Raw genomic sequence first — 24,106 nt, 5'->3', positions numbered from 1 at the left:
TTAAATTACTAGTTAACTTGTTTTTTGGGGTATCTGTTCTTTACTATTTATATTTTTTGACAACTTTTACTTTTCCTTCACTACATTCCTAAAATAAATGATATACTTTTTACTCCATACATTTTCCCTGACACCCAAAAGTCATGTTTTGAATGCTTAGCAGGACAGGAAAATGGTCCAATTCACGCACTAATCAAGAGAACATCCCTGGTAATCCTCTGCCCCTGATCTGGCGGACTCACGGCCTCACGGAACACAAAGGCTTAATTTGTAAATGATGTGTTGGAGTGTGCCCCTGGCTATCCCTAAATAGAAAAGATTTGCTTAATATAAGGATTTTGACATTTACTTTTGATACTTTTAGACTTTTACTCAAGTAGTATTTTACTGGGTGACTTTCATTTTATATTAAGGTATCTTTACTTTTACTCAATTATGACAATTGGGTCATTTTTCCACCACTGAAATACACTGAATCAACAAAACATTAAGAACACCTTTCTCATGTGGAGTTGCACCTCCCTTTGCCCTCGGTTGGTCAGGACTCTACAAGGTGTTGAAACGGACGCTGGCCCATGTGGACTCCAAGACAGCTGGTCCCTAATGCTAATTGCTCTTTTTTTCAGATCAATAAAGAGCATTTGGGAAACCATTACATCGGGCTCACAGTTGATCTTGATCGCTCTTTCGGGTGAGTATAAAATGAGTAAAAGAAGATTATCAAACAGAGAAAAATAAAACGTTTTTTATATCACTTCTAAACTAGTGGTGTCAAACTGCTGTTCTATTGCTGCATTCATGACCTTTTAGAAACTCTGAAATACGAGCTTCCTTTCTGGGAGAAATCGGTTTGAAAGGGCCTTTTCCGACATGCTGATCTCTGACATCACCTACCAACAACATAACTTAACAAAACATTATTTATCCAATTTATTTGGACCTTTTTTTAACACTATAATTTGGATGAGAGCGTGTTGGCTGCACTTTTTGTTCATGGTTGACGTAACTACTTAGACATTAGCCAGTTGGCGTTCTCAACCAGTTCAAAGCATGTGAATGCACACCTCATTGCTCCGTGTTTAGAAGTTGTATTTCCGAACATTCCGGCATGTCATGAACAAAGCATATTTTCTGTGTATTGTCCGTGTTCTTTATGTGTTCTATGTCTTGTGTGTTGCTTAGTTCTTGTGTTCTGAGTTCCATGTTTCGTGTGAGTATAACTGACTTATCAGTAATACATACAGTTCATTTAGAAAGTATTCATACCCCTGGATTTATTCCTCATTCTGTTGTTACAGCCTGAATTCAAAATGGATTAAATAGTATTTTTTCTCTCACAAGTCAACACACAATACCCCATAATGACAAAGTACAAACTTGTTTTTAGAAATGTTTACACATTTATTGAAAATGAAATACAGACATGTCTAATTTACATAAGTATTCCCACCTCTGAGTGAATACATGTTAGAATCACCCTTGGCAGCGATTACAGCTGTGAGTCTTTCTGGGTGAGTCTCTAAGAGCTTTCTACACCTGGATTCTACAACATTTACCCATTATTCTTTAAAACATTATTCAAGCTTTCTCAAATTGGTTGTTGATCATTGCTAAACAACCATTTTCAGCTCTTGCCATGGATTGTCAAGTAGATTTAAGTCAAAACTTTAATATCGGCCACTCAGGAACATTCGCTGTCTTCTTGGTAAGCAACACCAGTGTAGATTTGGCCTTGTGTTTTAGGTTATTGTTCTGCTGAAAGGTGAATTAATCTCCTAGTGTCAGGTGGATAGCAGACTGAACCAGGTTGTCCTCTAGGATTTTGCTTGTGCTACGCTCCATTCCATTTAATTTTATCCTGAAAACCTCCTCAGTCCTTAAAAATGACAAGCATACCCATAACATGATGCAGCCACCACTATGATTGAAAATTTGTGTGGTACTCAGTAATGTGTTGTATTGGATTTTCCCCAAACATAGCACTTTGTATTCAGGACAAAAAGTTAAATGCTTTGCCATTTTCTTTTGCCAAATGACTTTAGTGCCTTGTTGCCTTATTTTCTGTTCAGTACAGGCTTCCTTCTTTTCACTCTATCATTCAGGATAGTATTGTGATTGTTGATCCATCCTAAGTTTTCTCCTATCACAGCCATTACACTGGTTTAATGTCACCATTGACCTCATGGTGAACTCCCTGAGTGGTTTCCTTCCCCTACAGCATCTTAATTACGGACGCCTGCATCTTTGTAGTGACTGGGTGTACACCATCCAAAGTGTAATTAATAACTTCACCATGCTCAAAGGAATATTCTATATCTTGTGTTTTGTGTTCTGAGTTCTCATGTTCTTGTGTTCTGAGTTCTTGAATCCTTGTGTTCTGAGTGATTGTGTCCTGTGTTCTGAGTTCTTGAATCCTTGTGTTCTGAGTGATTGTGTCCTGTGTTCTGAGTTCTTGAATCCTTGTGTTCTGAGTTATTGTGTCCTGTGTTCTGAGTTCTCATGTTCTTGTGTTCTGAGTTCTTGAATCCTTGTGTTCTGAGTGATTGTGTCCTGTGTTCTGAGTTCTTGAATCCTTGTGTTCTGAGTGATTGTGTCCTGTGTTCTGAGTTCTTGAATCCTTGTGTTCTGAGTGATTGTGTCCTGTGTTCTGAGTTCTTGAATCCTTGTGTTCTGAGTTATTGTGTCCTGTGTTCTGTCCAGGTGGATGGACGGTTCTCCAGTAGTATTCCAGAGATGGGACAACAACCAGCCGGACTTCAAGAACAACGATGAGAACTGTGTTGTCATGGACAGCTCCATGGGTGAGCTAAAGATGAGGCCCGAAAATGTTCCTCTCTTATAAGAACTTCCATTGAGATATTTTCATTCTGAATCTTGGGGCTGGTTACCACATAACTCAATGGCATGATTAGGTCTACTATAACTGTGTGTCTGAGTGTTCAGGTTTCGGGCTTGACTATAACTGTGTCTGAGTGTTCAGGTTTCTGGCTTGACTATAACTGTGTGTCTGAGTGTTCAGGTTTCAGGTTTCTGGCATGACTATAACTATGTGTCTCCAGGTTTCTGGCATGACTATAACTATGTGTCTGTGTCTCCAGGTTTCTGGCATGACTATAACTCTGTGTCTCCAGGTTTCTGGCATGACTATAACTATGTGTCTGTGTCTCCAGGTTTCTGGCATGACTATAACTATGTGTCTCCAGGTTTCTGGCATGACTATAACTGTGTCTCCAGGTTTCTGGCATGACTATAACTATGTGTCTTCAGGTTTCTGGCATGACTATAACTATGTGTCTTCAGGTTTCTGGCATGACTATAACTATGTGTCTGTGTCTCCAGGTTTCTGGCATGACTATAACTATGTGTCTCCAGGTTTCTGGCATGACTATAACTATGTGTATCCAGGTTTCTGGCATGACTATAACTATGTGTCTGTGTCTCCAGGTTTCTGACATGACTATAACTATGTGTCTTCAGGTTTCTGACATGACTATAACTATGTGTCTCCAGGTTTCTGGCATGACTATAACTATGTGTCTGTGTCTCCAGGTTTCTGGCATGACTATAACTATGTGTCTCCAGGTTTCTGGCATGACTATAACTATGTGTCTGTGTTTCCAGGTTTCTGACATGACTATAACTATGTGTATCCAGGTTTCTGGCATGACTATAACTATGTGTCTCCAGGTTTCTGGCATGACTATAACTATGTGTCTGTGTCTCCAGGTTTCTGACATGACTATAACTATGTGTCTCCAGGTTTCTGGCATGACTATAACTATGTGTCTCCAGGTTTCTGGCATGACTATAACTATGTGTCTGTGTCTCCAGGTTTCTGGCATGACTATAACTATGTGTATCCAGGTTTCTGACATGACTATAACTATGTGTCTGTGTCTCCAGGTTTCTGGCATGACTATAACTGTGTCTTCAGGTTTCTGGCATGACTATAACTCTGTGTCTTCAGGTTTCTGGCATGACTATAACTATGTGTCTCCAGGTTTCTGGCATGACTATAACTATGTGTCTCCAGGTTTCTGGCATGACTATAACTATGTGTCTGTGTATCCAGGTTTCTGGCATGACTATAACTATGTGTCTCCAGGTTTCTGACATGACTATAACTATGTGTCTCCAGGTTTCTGGCATGACTATAACTATGTGTCTGTGTCTCCAGGTTTCTGGCATGACTATAACTATGTGTCTTCAGGTTTCTGGCATGACTATAACTATGTGTCTCCAGGTTTCTGGCATGACTATAACTATGTGTCTCCAGGTTTCTGACATGACTATAACTATGTGTCTCCAGGTTTCTGGCATGACTATAACTATGTGTCTGTGTCTCCAGGTTTCTGGCATGACTATAACTGTGGCACTCAAATGAGGTCCATCTGTGAGAGGAGTGGTTCCCCTCCAGTGAACAGCACCGTGCCCCCTACTGCCCCCCCCACAGGAGGCTGCCCCCCGGAATGGGTCCGCTACCAGTCTAAGGTCAGTAAGAGGAGAGAATGGATCCTAAGGTCAGAGGTCAAAGGTTACACAGGAAGAGTGTTAAAATAATGATTATGTAATAATAATATGTTGAATGACAATACAGATTTACAACAGGCTTTGAGAATGAAAGTCTAACTCAAAGTGTTTGCCTATAATCAATCAATTTGAATCAACCTGATTTATTGCTTATTGATTTGATTATAGTGCTACAAATTGATTGGATACCGGGTGCCTTGTTCCTGGCTCGAGGCCAGATCGTACTGCCAATCCATGGGAGCTAACCTGGCGTCCATCGCCAGTAGGCGGGAGCAAGGTGAGATTATTTTAACCTGTAAATGACCCCTCGTCTGTGGCGGTCTAAGACACTCCCTCTGGAGTACATGTAAGACCATAGCTCTTTCTCCTACCTATCACCTCTATTGATCCTAAAACATACAACATACTTTCAAAACAAATCAGTGGTGAAAAAGTACCCATTTTATACTGGAGTAAAAGTAAAGATGCGTTAATAGAAAATGACTCCAGTTAAATTCAGTCACCCAGTAAAATTATACTTGAGTAAAAGTCTAAAAATATTTGTTTTTTTAAATATACTAAATATAAATATACTATATAGTTTCAAAAGTAAAAGTATAAATAATTTTAAATGACTTATATTAAGCAAACAAGACAGCACGATTTTCCAGTTTTTTAAATGAATGGATACCCAGGGGCACGCTCCAACACTCAGACATAATTTACAAACTCAACAGAGAGACAGTAGGACCAGGGACTCTTGAATTGACCATTTTCCTGAATGTAACAAGTACTTTGGAGTGTCAGGAAAAATGTATGGAGTGAAAAGTTCATTATTTTCTTTAGGAATGTAGTGAAGGAAAAGTTGTCAAAATATAAATAGCAAAGTACAGATTCCCCCAAACTACTTAAGTACTTAAAATACTTTACACCACAGCAAAATATATATATATACTGAATGAACGGTCATCTTCTCTCAGACAGGCAGGTATTTGACACCCACAGACAACGCGACTGACCCTAAACTGATCAGCTGATCAAGTGACATTTTACAGACAGTCATGCACATAAACATCCCATGGATGCTACTATTAGTGTCAGTAGCATCTTGTTTTACAGATGGAAATGACAGGACCATCAGCCACATGTCAGTCAGTCAGTGATGATCCATCCTGTTCTCTCCTGACCAACTCTCTCTCCTGTGGGTTGTAGCAATAGAGATAGAGGGCTCTGGATGGATTGAGGGATTCCACCATTTTAAAGTAGTCAACTGGGTGGGGATTTCTATGGGTTTAGAGAAATCAGCCAATGATTGCAGCATTGTTTTCATCAAATTTGGTTACCTATGGTTTGTCAATGAAGAAGAAAATGTACCACTTTAAAATGGAGATAACCCTGTTGTTGTGCTGCCCATAGAGACAGAGGACTCATCATGGATATAACCCATTTTATCTTTGACATTGCCATTGTTATTAGACATTGCATCATCCACCATTTTTAAGTAGTCAACTGGTTGGGGATTCCTATGGGTTGCAGCTTCAACGGAGCTGCTCATGCTGTCACAGATGCTATAATGGAACAGATATAAGGATGAGTCCTCTATCTATCTCTATGGAGCTACCCATGCTGTCACAGATGCTATAATGGAACAGATATAAGGATGAGTCCTCTATCTATCTCTATGGAGCTACCCATGCTGTCACAGATGCTATAATGGAACAGATATAAGGATGAGTCCTCTATCTATCTCTATGGAGCTACCCATTCTGTCACAGACTCTATAATGCCACAGATATAAAGATGAGTCCTCTATCTATCTCTATGGTTGCAGTGTTTCTGACGACCCAGATGACTTCTGGTGCTACTGACCTGTGGATTGGACTGAGTAACTTAAACCGGGACGCATTTGTCTGGACCGATGGCCAGGCAGTCAAATACTTAAACTTGGATTTCATTAAGGTACGCATGTACACATATTTACCTCAGCAATGAGGACCGAGGGTCGTTTTCCATGGCCAATATACCACAGCTGGTCATAGACATGACGGCCAACCAGACATTTAAACATAAACAAAACATTCACATAAGACATCATCAATGTTCCCGCCTAAACTGCAGAGAAGCACGAGATTGACCTTCACTCACCTTTCTCTAGTTTTCCCCTTCAGGTAACAATGTTAAGCTGATGGAATTGGGATCGAATCAGCGCAATGTTAGACCATTTTTATGTAACATACCGACACAAAACTAACTGTGCAAGACTTAGTATGCAAACTAACGGTGCAAGACTTAGTATGCAAACTAACTGTGCAAGACTTAGTATGCAAACTAACGGTGCAAGACTTAGTATGCAAACTAACGGTGCAAGACTTAGTATGCAAACTAACTGTGCAAGACTTAGTATGCAAACTAACTGTGCAAGACTTAGTATGCAAACTAACGGTGCAAGACTTAGTATGCAAACTAACTGTGCAAGACTTAGTATGCAAACTAACTGTGCAATACTTTCTTGTCGGCAGAGTACATTGGAGTAGGATTCTATGACAGGCAGGACTCAGTCTGTACTCTACACAGACCGGTGCCCCATTACCAATCAGAGCTGCAGTAGGCCTATATGCAAATAGCCATTGCCATATATGGATCCCTGCCGTTCACTGCGTTCAGGCTACAGTACAGCGGTCGCGAGTAGATCTTGTTCTGAGATCAAAGTGAGAGCTACATGTAGCCACCTGTGTATGTTTTGCTAGTTAGCTAGTTATTAGCCCAGTTATAGTTACTTTCTAGTCAACAATTTTAAGAAGAACCTCTCTATGCTTTCCGCCTGGCTACCCCTACCCCGGTCAACAGCTCAGCACCCCCTAAAGCAAATTGCCCCCCCCCCCGCTTCTCCTTCATCCAGACAGCTGATGTTCTGAAAGAGCTGCAAAATTATTACTATTTGGGGAAGGTGTCAGGATCAAAAGACGTGCCATGAGCAGAGCCCAGGTAAAAAAGGAAAGGAAAGCTTACCTCTGTCTTCTGAAAACTCTGGGACTATTCAGGGACAAGAAAGCCTGGGACTATCCAGGGACAAGAAACCCTGGGACTATCCCAGGGACAAGAAACCCTGGGACTTTCCCAGGGACAAGAAACCCTGGGACTATCCCTGGGACAAGATACCCTGGGACTATCCCAGGGACAAGAAAGCCTGGGACTATCCAGGGACAAGATACCCTGGGACTATCCCTGGGACAAGAAACCCTGGGACTATCCCATGGACAAGAAACCCTGGGACTATCCCAGGGACAAGATACCCTGGGACTATCCCAGGGACAAGAATCCCTGGGACAAGAAAGACTATTTACACACATTTGAATGCCAAAGACACACCAGAATGGCATTCCAATAGGTGTTCAGTGCTCCTGAATGTTACAGTCTCAGTCCTGACTTTAATCTGCTTAAAAACCAGAAACAAAGTTTGAATATTGCTTCTCCATCAAAGATTTCCAACCAAATTTGGATAAACAGGTGAATGTCAAGCCCTGCATGTGTTTTCAAAAGTCTCATGGAATGTAGGCCTATAATTGAACACCACACATTGGCTGCTACTGTAGACTGAATGATAGAACAGCTATTTCCATGTTAAAATGTTATGAGATGCATTTTCTCCATCGTTTTTGATGGTAGGCCTGTCTGGTAGGCCTACATTATGATCAAATAGCCACATTAGCCTACTTGTCCACTGTTAAAACTGTAAGTTAAAGCAGGTACAGCCTCAGTGTTCACAGTAAAACTATAACTTACAGCAGGTACAGCCTCAGTGTTCACAGTAAAAATAACTTAAAGTGGGTACAGCCTCAGTGTTCACAGTAAACGTGTGCTGAACATTGCACAGAATTTTCACAACTTTCAAGTTTGTGCTCAGCAGACCTTAAATTTGCTCAGTGGTGAAAATTGAGGTAACATTTTACATAATATACACATACATTACAGCCTGGAACACTGTGGCACTCTGGACATGATGTGTTAGTCTACTTTGAGTTTACTTTGCTAATTTTATCCCTAAACCAATAAAGTTTCTTAATTAATACCCCTAATATGTAATATTTTGTTTCTTAATTGTAGAGACTGTCGCAGATGATCCCATCGCGATTGCATCACTATAGTCAGGTAAAGTCCCTTCAAATTTGAAGTAAACACAGACATACACACACAGGACCTAGTGAAAATCTATACACGCGTTGCACGGTTTTCACATTTTGCTGCCTTAAAATGAAGTAAAAAAGGAATTAAGTTATGTTTTTTTCTGACAGATCTACACAAACCTATTCCACATATTCAAAGTGAAAGAATGTATTGATTGTGTCTTCACACCCCAGAGATCATACTTGGTGGAAACACCCCAGAGTTCATACTGGTTGGAAACACCCCAGAGTTCATACTTTGTCAATGCCTCTTTGGGGAAGGTGTCAGGATCAAAATACGTGCCATGAGCAGAGGCCAGGTAAAAAAGAAAAGGAAAGATTACCTCTGTCTTCTGAAAACTCTGGGACTATTCAGGGACAAGAAACCCTGGGACTATCCAGGGACAAGAAACCCTGGGACTATCCCTGAGACAAGAAACCCTGGGACTTTCCCAGGGACAAGATACCCTGGGACTTTCCCAGGGACAAGAAACCCTGGGACTTTCCCAGGGACAAGAAACCCTGGGACTATCCCAGGGACCAAAAAACCTGGGACTATCCAGGGACAAGAAACCCTGGGACTATCCCAGGGACCAAAAAGCCTGGGACTATCCAGGGACAAGAAACCCTGGGACTATCCCAGGGACCAAAAAGCCTGGGACTTTCCCAGGGACAAGAAACCCTGGGACTTTCCCAGGGACAAGACACCCTGGGACTATCCCAGGGACCAAAAAGCCTGGGACTATCCAGAGACAAGAAAGCCTGGGACTATCCCAGGGACAAGATAGTCTGGGACTATCCCAGGGACAAGATAGTCTGGGACTATCCCAGGGACCAAAAAGCCTGGGACAATCCATGGACAAGAAAGCCTGGGACTATCCCAGGGACAAGAAAGCCTGGGACTATCCCAGGGACAAGAGGGTCTGGGACTATCCCAGGGACCAAAAAGCCTGGGACTTTCCCAGGGACAAGAAACCCTGGGACTTTCCCAGGGACAAGACACCCTGGGACTATCCCAGGGACCAAAAAGCTTGGGACTTTCCCAGGGACAAGAAAGCCTGGGACTATCCCAGGGACAAGAAAGGCTGGGACTATCCCAGGGACAAGAAAGCCCTGGGACTATCCAGGGACAAGAAAGCCTGGGACTATCCCAGGGACAAGAAAGCCTGGGACTATCCAGGGACAAGAAAGCCTGGGACTATCCAGGGACAAGAAAGGCTGGGACTATCCAGGGACAAGATAGTCTGGGACTATCCCAGGGAGGGACAAGATACCCTGGGACTATCCCAGGGACAAGAAAGGCTGGGACTATCACAGGGACAAGATACCCTGGGACTATCCAGGGACAAGAAAGCCTGGGACTATCCAGGGACAAGAAAGGCTGGGACTATCACAGGGACAAGAAAGGCTGGGACTATCCAGGGACAAGAAAGGCTGGGACTTTCCCAGGGACAAGAAAGGCTGGGACTATCACAGGGACAAGAAAGCCTGGGACTATCCAGGGATAAGAAAGCCTGGGACTATCCAGGGACCAAAAAGCCCTGGGACTATCCCAGGGACAAGAAAGCCCTGGGACTATCACAGGGACAAGACATTCTTGAACTATCCCAGGGACAAGAAATCCTAATTACACACATGTGAATGCCAAAGACACACCAGAATGGCTTTCCAATAGGTGTTGAGTGAATGGCCCAGTCTCAGTTCTGACTTTAATCTGCTTAAAAAAACAGAAACAAAGTTTGAATATTGCTGTCCATCAAAGATTTCCAACCAAATGTACTGTGCTTGAACACTTTTGACAAAAACAATTAGATGTAATTTTAAGGCAGCAAAATGTGTAGACTCTGCAAGGGGTATACTTTCACCAGCTAAACATTTTGTATACACACCGACAGGCCTACTGTACATATGTTTAAATACATACTATACTGAAACACATTGACTAAATCCCTATCGTTTACATACTATACTGAAACACATTGACTAAATCCCTATCGTTTACATACTATACTGAAACACATTGACTAAATCCCTATCGTTTACATACTATACTGAAACACATTGACTAAATCTCTATCGTTTACATACTATACTGAAACACATTGACTGAATCCCCATCGTTTACTTTGCTTATTCTATCTCTAGAACAATTTCTTAATAAATACCACTAACGTATACCATTTTGTTTTCTAATTGTAGCGGTACATGGATGTGCTTTCCTCTCAGGCTAGTCGGGTAAGATAAATTTAAACGAACTGTCACCATTCAAAAGGAGAATTACACACTATAAATCGGATATAATAACATATTAATAATGTCTTATTTAAAGTGCTAGACTTACATTTTGCTCAAAGCTCTACTAAATGAGAGAATTAAGTCTGACTGTGAATGTTGTCGATATTGATCATCTTTGTCTCACAGTGTATTGTGATGGCCAGTTCCTTCTCCGTCTTGGGAAAATGGGAAATCAGGTCCTGCAACGACACACACGGCTTCATCTGTCAGCGTAAAGTTGGTGAGAAAAGACTCCTCTTCTCTCTCTCTCCTTCTTTCTCTCTCCTACTCTTCATCCTCTTCTTCCTCCTCCTTTTTGTCTCCATCCTCGGCCCTGTGAGTTGTAATGTGACTAAGTGTTGCTCTGGCCTCCTAGACTCAGGCATCCCAGTCCCGACACCGACAGTATTACCTAGAGGCTGGGTGAAGCTGGCCAACGACTCCTACAAGGTGCTGCCCCAGAACAGGACATGGCCCGAAGCCCGGATGCAGTGTGAGGCTGAGGAGGGCCAGCTGGCGAGCACCCTGGATGAACTGTCAGCAGCCTACCTGGAGCTGCAGGCTCTGAAGCTGCAGACACCACTGTGGATTGGACTCAATAGGAATGAGGTACAGTACCAGCTGTCTCTTCAGGTGCAACGGACTCCTCAGAACAGGCAGGTTATTGGTACTGTTGGAGTCTGGGTGACACTTTGAACATTTCTATACTCGAGACATGATGGATAACAAGTAATACTATAGTATCTGAGGGGGGATAGAGAGTGGTTGTAGTAATACTATAGTATCTGAGGGGGGATAGAGACTGGTTGTAGTAATACTATAGTATCTGAGGGGGGATAGAGACTGGTTGTAGTAATACTATAGTATCTGAGGAGGATAGAGACTGGTTGGTACATCAGTAATACTATAGTATCTGAGGGGGATAGAGACTGGTTGTAGTAATACTATAGTATCTGAGGGGTGATAGAGACTGGTTGGTACATCAGTAATACTATAGTATCTGAGGGGGGATAGAGACTGGTTGGTACATCAGTAATACTATAGTATCTGAGGGGTGATAGAGAGTGGTTGTAGTAATACTATAGTATCTGAGGGGGGATAGAGACTGGTTGTAGTAATACTATAGTATCTGAGGGGGGATAGAGACTGGTTGGTACATCAGTAATACTATAGTATCTGAGGGGGGATAGAGACTGGTTGTAGTAATACTATAGTATCTGAGGGGTGATAGAGACTGGTTGGTACATCAGTAATACTATAGTATCGGAGGGGGGATAGAGACTGGTTGGTACATCAGTAATACTATAGTATCTGAGGGGGATAGAGACTGGTTGTAGTAATACTATAGTATCTGAGGAGTGATAGAGACTGGTTGGTACATCAGTAATACTATAGTATCTGAGGGGGGATAGAGACTGGTTGGTACATCAGTAATACTATAGTATCTGAGGGGTGATAGAGACTGGTTGGTACATCAGTAATACTATAGTATCTGAGGGGTGATAGAGACTGGTTGTAGTAATACTATAGTATCTGAGGAGTGATAGAGACTGGTTGGTACATCAGTAATACTATAGTATCTGAGGGGTGATAGAGACTGGTTGGTACATCAGTAATACTATAGTATCTGAGGGGGGATAGAGACTGGTTGTAGTAATACTATAGTATCTGAGGAGTGATAGAGACTGGTTGGTACATCAGTAATACTATAGTATCTGAGGGTGATAGAGACTGGTTGGTACATCAGTAATACTATAGTATCTGAGGGGTGATAGAGACTGGTTGTAGTAATACTATAGTATCTGAGGAGTGATAGAGACTGGTTGGTACATCAGTAATACTATAGCATCTGAGGGGTGATAGAGACTGGTTGGTACATCAGAAATACTATAGTATCTGAGGGGTGATAGAGACTGGTTGGTACATCAGTAATACTATAGTATCTGAGTGGTGATAGAGACTGGTTGGTACATCAGTAATACTATAGTATCTGAGGGGTGATAGAGACTGGTTGGTACATCAGTAACACTATAGTATCTGAGGGGTGATTTACATTTACATTTAAGTCATTTAGCAGACGCTCTTATCCAGAGCGACTTACAAATTGGTGAATTCACCTTCTGACATCCAGTGGAACAGCCACTTTACAATAGTGCATCTAAATCATTTAAGGGGGGGGGGGGGGTTGAGAAGGATTGCTTTATCCTATCCTAGATATTCCTTGAAGAGGTGGGGTTTCAGGTGTCTCCGGAAGGTGGTGATTGACTCCGCTGTCCTGGCGTCGTGAGGGAGTTTGTTCCACCATTGGGGGGCAAGAGCAGCGAACAGTTTTGACTGGGCTGAGCGGGAACTGTACTTCCTCAGTGGTACATCAGTAATACTATAGTATCTGAGGGGTGATAGAGACTGGTTGGTACATCAGTAATACAATAGTATCTGAGGGGTGATAGAGACTGGTTGGTACATCAGTAATACTATAGTATCTGAGTGGTGATAGAGACTGGTTGGTACATCAGTAATACTATAGTATCTGAGGGGTGATAGAGACTGGTTGGTACATCAGTAATACTATAGTATCTGAGGGGGGATAGAGACTGGTTGTAGTAATACTATAGTATCTGAGGAGTGATAGAGACTGGTTGGTACATCAGTAATACTATAGTATCTGAGGGGTGATAGAGACTGGTTGGTACATCAGTAATACTATAGTATCTGAGGGGGATAGAGACTGGTTGTAGTAATACTATAGTATCTGAGGAGTGATAGAGACTGGTTGGTACATCAGTAATACTATAGTATCTGAGGGGTGATAGAGACTGGTTGGTACATCAGTAATACTATAGTATCTGAGGGGTGATAGAGACTGGTTGTAGTAATACTATAGTATCTGAGGAGTGATAGAGACTGGTTGGTACATCAGTAATACTATAGCATCTGAGGGGTGATAGAGACTGGTTGGTACATCAGAAATACTATAGTATCTGAGGGGTGATAGAGACTGGTTGTAGTAATACTATAGTATCTGAGGGGTGATAGAGACTGGTTGTAGTAATACTATAGTATCTGAGGAGTGATAGAGACTGGTTGGTACATCAGTAATACTATAGTATCTGAGGGGTGATAGAGACTGGTTGGTACATCAGTAATACTATAGTGTCTGAGGGGTGATAGAGACTGGTTGGTACATCAGTAATACTATAGTATCTGAGGGGGGATAGAGACTGGTTGGTACATCAGTAATACTATAGTATCTGAGTGGTGATAGAGACTGGTTGGTACATCAGTAATACTATAGTATCTGAGGGGTGATAGAGACTGGTTGGTACATCAGTAATACTATAGTATCTGAGGAGTGATAGAGACTGGTTGGTACATCAGTAATACTATAGTATCTGAGGGGTGATTTACATTTACATTTAAGTCATTTAGACTGAGCGACTTACAAATTGGTGAATTCACCTTCTGACATCAGTGGAACAGCCACTTTACAATAGTGCATCTAAATCATTTAAGGGGGGGGGGGGGTTGAGAAGGATTGCTTTATCCTATCCTAGATATTCCTTGAAGAGGTGGGGTTTCAGGTGTCTCCGGAATGTAAGGTGGTGATTGACTCCGCTGTCCTGGCGTCGTGAGGGAGTTTGTTCCACCATTGGGGGGCCAGAGCAGCGAACAGTTTTGACTGGGCTGAGCGGGAACTGTACTTCCTCAGTGGTACATCAGTAATACTATAGTATCTGAGGGGTGATAGAGACTGGTTGGTACATCAGTAATACTATAGTATCTGAGTGGTGATAGAGACTGGTTGGTACATCAGTAATACTATAGTATCTGAGGGGTGATAGAGACTGGTTGGTACATCAGTAATACTATAGTATCTGAGTGGTGATAGAGACTGGTTGGTACATCAGTAATACTATAGTATCTGAGGGGTGATAGAGACTGGTTGTAGTAATACTATAGTATCTGAGGAGTGATAGAGACTGGATGGTAAATCAGTAATACTATAGTATCTGAGGGGTGACAGAGACTGGTTCGTACATAAGTAATACTATAGTATCTGAGGGGTGATAGAGACTGGTTGTAGTAATACTATAGTATCTGAGGAGTGATAGAGACTGGATGGTAAATCAGTAATACTATAGTATCTGAGGGGTGATAGAGACTGGTTGGTACATCAGTAATACTATAGTATCTGAGGGGTGACAGAGACTGGTTCGTACATAAGTAATACTATAGTATCTGAGGGGTGACAGAGACTGGTTGGTACATCAGTAATACTATAGTATCTGAGGGGTGATAGAGACTGGTTGGTACATCAGTAATACTTTATTATCTGAGGGGTGATAGAGACTGGTTGTAGTAATACTATAGTGTCTGAGGGTTGATATAGACTGGTTGGTACATCAGTAATACTATAGTATCTGAGGGGTGATAGAGACTGGTTGTAGTAATACTATAGTATCTGAGGAGTGATAGAGACTGGTTGGTACATCAGTAATACTATAGTATCTGAGGGGTGATAGAGACTGGTTGGTACATCAGTAATACTATAGTATCTGAGGGGGGATAGAGACTGGTTGTAGTAATACTATAGTATCTGAGGAGTGATAGAGACTGGTTGGTACATCAGTAATACTATAGTATCTGAGGGGTGATAGAGACTGGTTGGTACATCAGTAATACTATAGTATCTGAGGGGTGATAGAGACTGGTTGTAGTAATACTATAGTATCTGAGGAGTGATAGAGACTGGTTGGTACATCAGTAATACTATAGCATCTGAGGGGTGATAGAGACTGGTTGGTACATCAGTAATACTATAGTATCTGAGGGGTGATAGAGACTGGTTGGTACATCAGTAATACTATAGTATCTGAGTGGTGATAGAGACTGGTTGGTACATCAGTAATACTATAGTATCTGAGGGGTGATAGAGACTGGTTGGTACATCAGTAATACTATAGTATCTGAGTGGTGATAGAGACTGGTTGGTACATCAGTAATACTATAGTATCTGAGGGGTGATAGAGACTGGTTGGTACATCAGTAATACTATAGTATCTGAGGGGTGATAGAGACTGGTTGGTACATCAGTAATACTATAGTATCTGAGGGGTGATAGAGACTGGTTGTAGTAATACTATAGTATCTGAGGAGTGATAGAGACTGGTTGGTACATCAGTAATACTATAGTATCTGAGGGGGAATAGAGACTGGTTGGTATATCAGTAATACTACAGTATCTGAGGGGTGATAGAGACTGGTTGGTACATCAGTAATACTATAGTATCTGAGGGGTGATAGAGACTGGTTGTAGTAATACTATAGTATCTGAGGAGTGATAGAGACTGGTTGGTACATCAGTAATACTATAGTATCTGAGGGGGAATAGAGACTGGTTGGTATATCAGTAATACTACAGTATCTGAGGGGTGATAGAGACTGGTTGGTACATCAGTAATACTATGGTATCTGAGGGGTGGTAGAGACTGGTTGGTACATCAGTAATACTATAGTATCTGAAGGGTAATAGAGACTGGTTCGTACATCAGTAATACTATAGTATCTGAGGGGTGATAGAGACTGGTTGTGGTAATACTATAGTATCTGAGGAGTGATAGAGACTGGATGGGAAATCAGTAATACTATAGTATCTGAGGGGTGACAGAGACTGGTTGGTACATCAGTAATACTATAGTATCTGAGGGGTGACAGAGACTGGTTCGTACATAAGTAATACTATAGTATCTGAGGGGTGATAGAGACTGGTTGTAGTAATACTATAGTATCTGAGGGGTGATAGAGACTGGTTGTAGTAATACTATAGTATCTGAGGAGTGATAGAGACTGGATGGTAAATCAGTAATACCATAGTATCTGAGGGGTGACAGAGACTGGTTGTTACATCAGTAATACTATAGTATCTGAGGGGTGATAGAGACTGGTTGTTACATCAGTAATACTATAGTATCTGAGGGGTGATAGAGACTGGTTGGTACATCAGTAATACTATAGTATCTGAGGGGTGATAGAGACTGGTTGTAGTAATACTATAGTATCTGAGGGGTGATAGAGACTGGTTGGTACATCAGTAATACTATAGTATCTGAGGGGTGACAGAGACTGGTTCGTTCATAAGTAATACTATAGTATCTGAGGGGTGATAGAGACTGGTTGTAGTAATACTATAGTATCTGAGGGGTGATAGAGACTGGTTGTAGTAATACTATAGTATCTGAGGAGTGATAGAGACTGGATGGTAAATCAGTAATACTATAGTATCTGAGGGGTGACAGAGACTGGTTGGTACATCAGTAATACTATAGTATCTGAGGGGTGACAGAGACTGGTTCGTACATAAGTAATACTATAGTATCTGAGGGATGACAGAGACTGGTTGGTACATCAGTAATACTATAGTATCTGATGGGTGATAGAGACTGGTTGGTACATCAGTAATACTTTATTATCTGAGGGGTGATAGAGACTGGTTGTAGTAATACTATAGTGTCTGAGGGTTGATAGAGACTGGTTGGTACATCAGTAATACTATAGTATCTGAGGGGTGATAGAGACTGGTTGTAGTAATACTATAGTATCTGAGGAGTGATAGAGACTGGTTGGTACATCAGTAATACTATAGTATCTGAGGGGTGATAGAGACTGGTTGGTACATCAGTAATACTATAGTATCTGAGGGGGGATAGAGACTGGTTGTAGTAATACTATAGTATCTGAGGAGTGATAGAGACTGGTTGGTACATCGGTAATACTATAGTATCTGAGAGGTGATAGAGACTGGTTGGTACATCAGTAATACTATAGTATCTGAGGGGTGATAGAGACTGGTTGTAGTAATACTATAGTATCTGAGGAGTGATAGAGACTGGTTGGTACATCAGTAATACTATAGCATCTGAGGGGTCATAGAGACTGGTTGGTACATCATTAATACTATAGTATCTGAGTGGTGATAGAGACTGGTTGGTACATCAGTAATACTATAGTATCTGAGTGGTGATAGAGACTGGTTGGTACATCAGTAATACTATAGTATCTGAGGGGTGATAGAGACTGGTTGGTACATCAGTAATACTATAGTATCTGAGTGGTGATAGAGACTGGTTGGTACATCAGTAATACTATAGTATCTGAGGGGTGATAGAGACTGGTTGGTACATCAGTAATACTATAGTATCTGAGGGGTGATAGAGACTGGTTGTAGTAATACTATAGTATCTGAGGAGTGATAGAGACTGGTTGGTACATCAGTAATACTATAGTATCTGAGGGGGGATAGAGACTGGTTGTAGTAATACTATAGTATCTGAGGGGGGATAGAGACTGGTTGGTACATCAGTAATACTATAGTATCTGAGGGGTGATAGAGACTGGTTGGTACATCAGTAATACTATAGTATCTGAGGGGTGATAGAGACTGGTTGTAGTAATACTATAGTATCTGAGGAGTGATAGAGACTGGTTGGTACATCAGTAATACTATAGTATCTGAGGGGTGATAGAGACTGGTTGTAGTAATACTATAGTATCTGAGGGGGGATAGAGACTGGTTGGTACCTCAGTAATACTACAGTATCTGAGGGGTGATAGAGACTGGTTGGTACATCAGTAATACTATAGTATCTGAGGGGTGATAGAGACTGGTTGGTACATCAGTAATACTATAGTATCTGAAGGGTAATAGAGACTGGTTCGTATATCAGTAATACTATAGTATCTGAGGTGTGATAGAGACTGGTTGTAGTAATACTATAGTATCTGAGGGGTGATAGAGACTGGTTGCAGTAATACTATAGTATCTGAGGAGTGATAGAGACTGGATGGTAAATCAGTAATACTATAGTATCTGAGGGGTGATAGAGACTGGTTGGTACATCAGTAATACTACAGTATCTGAGGGGTGATAGAGACTGGTTGTAGTAATACTATAGTATCTGAGGGGTGATAGAGACTGGTTGTAGTAATACTATAGTATCTGAGGAGTGATAGAGACTGGATGGTAAATCAGTAATACTATAGTATCTGAGGGGTGACAGAGACTGGTTGGTACATCAGTAATACTATAGTATCTGAGGGGTGACAGAGACTGGTTCATACATAAGTAATACTATAGTATCTGAGGGGTGATAGAGACTGGTTGTAGTAATACTATAGTATCTGAGGGGCGATAGAGACTGGTTGTAGTAATACTATAGTATCTGAGGAGTGATAGAGATTGGATGGTAAATCAGTAATACTATAGTATCTGAGGGGTGACAGAGACTGGTTGGTACATCAGTAATACTATAGTATCTGAGGGGTGATAGAGACTGGTTGGTACATCAGTGATACTATAGTTTCTGAGGGGTGATAGAGACTGGTTGGTACATCAGTAATACTATAGTATCTGAGGGGTGACAGAGACTGGTTCGTACATAAGTAATACTATAGTATCTGAGGTGTGACAGAGACTGGTTGGTACATCAGTAATACTATAGTATCTGAGGGGTGATAGAGACTGGTTGGTACATCAGTAATACTGTATTATCTGAGGGGTGATAGAGACTGGTTGTAGTAATACTATAGTATCTGAGGGGTGATAGAGACTGGTTGGTACATCAGTAATACTATATTATCTGAGGGGTGATAGAGACTGGTTGTAGTAATACTATAGTGTCTGAGGGTTGATAGAGACTGGTTGGTACATCAGTAATACTGTATTATCTGAGGGGTGATAGAGACTGGTTGGTACATCAGTAATACTATAGTATCTGAGGGGTGATAGAGACTGGTTGGTACATCAGTAATACTATAGTATCGGAGGGGTGATAGAGACTGGCTGTAGTAATACTATAGTATCTGAGGGGTGATAGAGACTGGTTGGTACATCAGTAATACTATAGTATCGGAGGGGTGATAGAGACTGGTTGGTACATCAGTAATACTATAGTATCGGAGGGGTGATAGAGACTGGCTGTAGTAATACTATAGTATCTGAGGGGGGATAGAGACTGGTTGTAGTAATACTATAGTATCTGAGGGGTGATAGAGACTGGTTGGTAAATCAGTAATACTATAGTATCTGAGGGGTGATAGAGACTGGTTGGTACATCAGTAATACTATAGTATCGGAGGGGTGATAGAGACTGGCTGTAGTAATACTATAGTATCTGAGGGGTGATAGAGACTGGTTGGTACATCAGTAATACTATAGTATCGGAGGGGTGATAGAGACTGGCTGTAGTAATACTATAGTATCTGAGGGGTGATAGAGACTGGTTGGTACATCAGTAATACTATAGTATCGGAGGGGTGATAGAGACTGGTTGGTACATCAGTAATACTACAGTATCTGAGGGGTGATAGAGACTGGTTGGTACATCAGTAATACTATAGTATCTGAGGGGTGATAGAGACTGGTTGGTACATCAGAAGTAACAAGGTGCTTCTACACCTGCATTGCTTCCTGTTTGGGGTTTTAGGCTGAGATTCTGTAAAGCGCTGTGTGACATCAGCTGATCTAAGAAGGGCTTTATAAATACATTTGATACAAGTTAATGGTTATCTGTAGGAATCCAGATGGCCTTGGAATGTGTTGGGAGAACGGGAAGAAGTCACGGGACTGCTGTAGGGTATACCGGTTGGGTTTCAACCACAGGGTCGTCTACAGCAACACAAAACGGTGTTCAGATCGTCAGGAAAGGCTAGTATACTGTAATATAACATGGTGTTCAGATCGTCAGGAAATTCTAGTGTACTGTAATATAACATGGTGTTCAGATCGTCAGGAAAGGCTAGTGTACTGTAATATAACATGTTGTTCAGATCGTCAGGAAAGGCTAGTGTACTGTAATATAACATGGTGTTCAGATCATCAGGAAAGGCTAGTGTACTGTAATATAACATGGTGTTCAGATCGTCAGGAAAGGCTAGTGTACTGTAATATAACATGGTGTTCAGATCGTCAGGAAAGGCTAGTGTACTGTAATATAACATGGTGTTCAGATCATCAGGAAAGGCTAGTGTACTGTAATATAACATGGTGTTCAGATCGTCAGGAAAGGCTAGTGTACTGTAATATAACATGGAGTTCAGATCGTCAGGAAAGGCTAGTGTACTGTAATATAACATGTTGTTCAGATCGTCAGGAAAGGCTAGTGTACTGTAATATAACATGTTGTTCAGATCGTCAGGAAAGGCTACTGTACTGTAATATAACATGGTGTTCAGATCGTCAGGAAAGGCTAGTGTACTGTAATATAACATGGTGTTCAGATCGTCAGGAAAGGCTAGTGTACTGTAATATAACATGGTGTTCAGATCGTCAGGAAAGGCTAGTGTACTGTAATATAACATGTTGTTCAGATCGTCAGGAAAGGCTAGTGTACTGTAATATAACATGTTGTTCAGATCATCAGGAAAGGCTAGTGTACTGTAATATAACATGGTGTTCAGATCGTCAGGAAAGGCTAGTGTACTGTAATATAACATGGTGTTCAGATCGTCAGGAAAGGCTAGTGTACTGTAATATAACATGTTGTTCAGATCGTCAGGAAAGGCTAGTGTACTGTAATATAACATGGTGTTCAGATCGTCAGGAAAGGCTAGTGTACTGTAATATAGCATGGAGTTCAGACCGTCAGGAAAGGCTAGTGTACTGTAATATAACATGGTGTTCAGATCGTCAGGAAAGGCTAGTGTACTGTAATATAACATGTTGTTCAGATCGTCAGGAAAGGCTAGTGTACTGTAATATAACATGTTGTTCAGATCGTCAGGAAAGGCTAGTGTACTGTAATATAACATGTTGTTCAGATCATCAGGAAAGGCTAGTGTACTGTAATATAACATGGTGTTCAGATCGTCAGGAAAGGCTAGTGTACTGTAATATAACATGGTGTTCAGATCGTCAGGAAAGGCTAGTGTACTGTAATATAACATGGTGTTCAGATCGTCAGGAAAGGCTAGTGTACTGTAATATAACATGTTGTTCAGATCGTCAGGAAAGGCTAGTGTACTGTAATATAACATGGTGTTCAGATCGTCAGGAAAGGCTAGTGTACTGTAATATAACATGGTGTTCAGATCGTCAGGAAAGGCTAGTGTACTGTAATATAACATGGTGTTCAGATCGTCAGGAAAGGCTAGTGTACTGTAATATAACATGGTGTTCAGATCGTCAGGAAAGGCTAGTGTACTGTAATATAACATGGTGTTCAGATCGTCAGGAAATTCTAGTGTACTGTAATATAACATGGTGTTCAGATCGTCAGGAAAGGCTAGTGTACTGTAATATAACATGGTGTTCAGATCGTCAGGAAAGGCTAGTGTACTGTAATATAACATGGTGTTCAGATCGCCAGGAAAGGCTAGTGTACTGTAATATAACATGGTGTTCAGATCGTCAGGAAAGGCTACTGTACTGTAATATAACATGGTGTTCAGATCGCCAGGAAAGGCTAGTGTACTGTAATATAACATGGTGTTCAGATCGCCAGGAAAGGCTAGTGTACTGTAATATAACATGGTGTTCAGATCGTCAGGAAAGGCTAGTGTACTGTAATATAACATGGTGTTCAGATCGCCAGGAAAGGCTAGTGTACTGTAATATAACATGGTGTTCAGATCGTCAGGAAAGGCTAGTGTACTGTAATATAACATGGAGTTCAGATCGTCAGGAAAGGCTAGTGTACTGTAATATAACATGGTGTTCAGATCGCCAGGAAAGGCTAGTGTACTGTAATATAACATGGAGTTCAGATCGTCAGGAAAGGCTAGTGTACTGTAATATAACATGGAGTTCAGATCGTCAGGAAAGGCTAGTGTACTGTAATATAACATGGTGTTCAGATCGTCAGGAAAGGCTAGTGTACTGTAATATAACATGGTGTTCAGATCGTCAGGAAAGGCTAGTGTACTGTAATATAACATGATGTTCAGATCGTCAGGAAAGGCTAGTGTACTGTAATATAACATGTTGTTCAGATCGTCAGGAAAGGCTAGTGTACTGTAATATAACATGTTGTTCAGATCGTCAGGAAAGGCTAGTGTACTGTAATATAACATGGTGTTCAGATCGTCAGGAAAGGCTAGTGTACTGTAATATAACATGGTGTTCAGATCATCAGGAAAGGCTAGTGTACTGTAATATAACATGGTGTTCAGATCGTCAGGAAAGGCTAGTGTACTGTAATATAACATGGTGTTCAGATCGTCAGGAAAGGCTAGTGTACTGTAATATAACATGTTGTTCAGATCGTCAGGAAAGGCTACTGTACTGTAATATAACATGGTGTTCAGATCGTCAGGAAAGGCTAGTGTACTGTAATATAACATGTTGTTCAGATCATCAGGAAAGGCTAGTGTACTGTAATATAACATGGTGTTCAGATCGTCAGGAAAGGCTAGTGTACTGTAATATAACATGTTGTTCAGATCGTCAGGAAAGGCTAGTGTACTGTAATATAACATGTTGTTCAGATCGTCAGGAAAGGCTACTGTACTGTAATATAACATGGTGTTCAGATCACAGGAAAGGCTAGTGTACTGTAATATAACATGGTGTTCAGATCGTCAGGAAAGGCTAGTGTACTGTAATATAACATGATGTTCAGATCGTCAGGAAAGGCTAGTGTACTGTAATATAACATGTTGTTCAGATCATCAGGAAAGGCTACTGTACTGTAATATAACATGGAGTTCAGATCGTCAGGAAAGGCTAGTGTACTGTAATATAACATGGTGTTCAGATCGTCAGGAAAGGCTAGTGTACTGTAATATAACATGGTGTTCAGATCGTCAGGAAAGGCTAGTGTACTGTAATATAACATGGAGTTCAGATCGTCAGGGCGGTGCCAGCAGGAATCAAACCCATGAGAGTGACGTTGGGAGCGCCGTGCTCTACCTACTGACTTACAGCTGTAGTGGTTTGTTTTGTCAGACGCAAGGCTACTTCAGGTGGATGGACGGCTGGCACTTGAGCATGGACCGGTGGGCCCAAGACGAGCCCAGCAGGGACCGGCCCTGTGTCTACCTGGATGTGGAAGGCACCTGGAAGACAGCCCTTTGTAACCACACCTACCCCAGTGTGTAAGCAGTCCCCAGGTAAGACAGTCACTGACCCCATTGTGTTAGTAGTCACCAGGTGAGACAGTCTCCTT

At 41.4% G+C, this 24,106-nt stretch overlaps 1 protein-coding gene across 1 annotated transcript in view; it reads left to right on the top strand.

Moving 5' to 3' along the window:
- LOC135558307 (macrophage mannose receptor 1-like) overlaps positions 1 to 24,039 on the top strand; it is a 67,458-nt gene extending 43,419 nt beyond the window's left edge. The window contains exons 18-27 of the mRNA XM_064992031.1: positions 627 to 691; positions 2,701 to 2,801; positions 4,349 to 4,491; positions 4,699 to 4,807; positions 6,341 to 6,468; positions 8,614 to 8,658; positions 10,872 to 10,907; positions 11,094 to 11,187; positions 11,323 to 11,555; positions 23,887 to 24,039. Coding sequence (XP_064848103.1) covers positions 627 to 691; positions 2,701 to 2,801; positions 4,349 to 4,491; positions 4,699 to 4,807; positions 6,341 to 6,468; positions 8,614 to 8,658; positions 10,872 to 10,907; positions 11,094 to 11,187; positions 11,323 to 11,555; positions 23,887 to 24,039 — 1,107 coding nt within the window. The remainder of the gene's footprint in view (positions 1 to 626; positions 692 to 2,700; positions 2,802 to 4,348; positions 4,492 to 4,698; positions 4,808 to 6,340; positions 6,469 to 8,613; positions 8,659 to 10,871; positions 10,908 to 11,093; positions 11,188 to 11,322; positions 11,556 to 23,886) is intronic.
- Positions 24,040 to 24,106: the final 67 nt, after the last annotated feature.

The sequence above is a fragment of the Oncorhynchus masou genome, chromosome 17 (genome assembly GCF_036934945.1).
Source record: "Oncorhynchus masou masou isolate Uvic2021 chromosome 17, UVic_Omas_1.1, whole genome shotgun sequence".
Lineage (NCBI taxonomy): Eukaryota > Metazoa > Chordata > Actinopteri > Salmoniformes > Salmonidae > Oncorhynchus > Oncorhynchus masou.
Note: the sequence above shows the minus strand (reverse complement) of the source record. Positions and strands in the feature narration are given on the sequence as shown.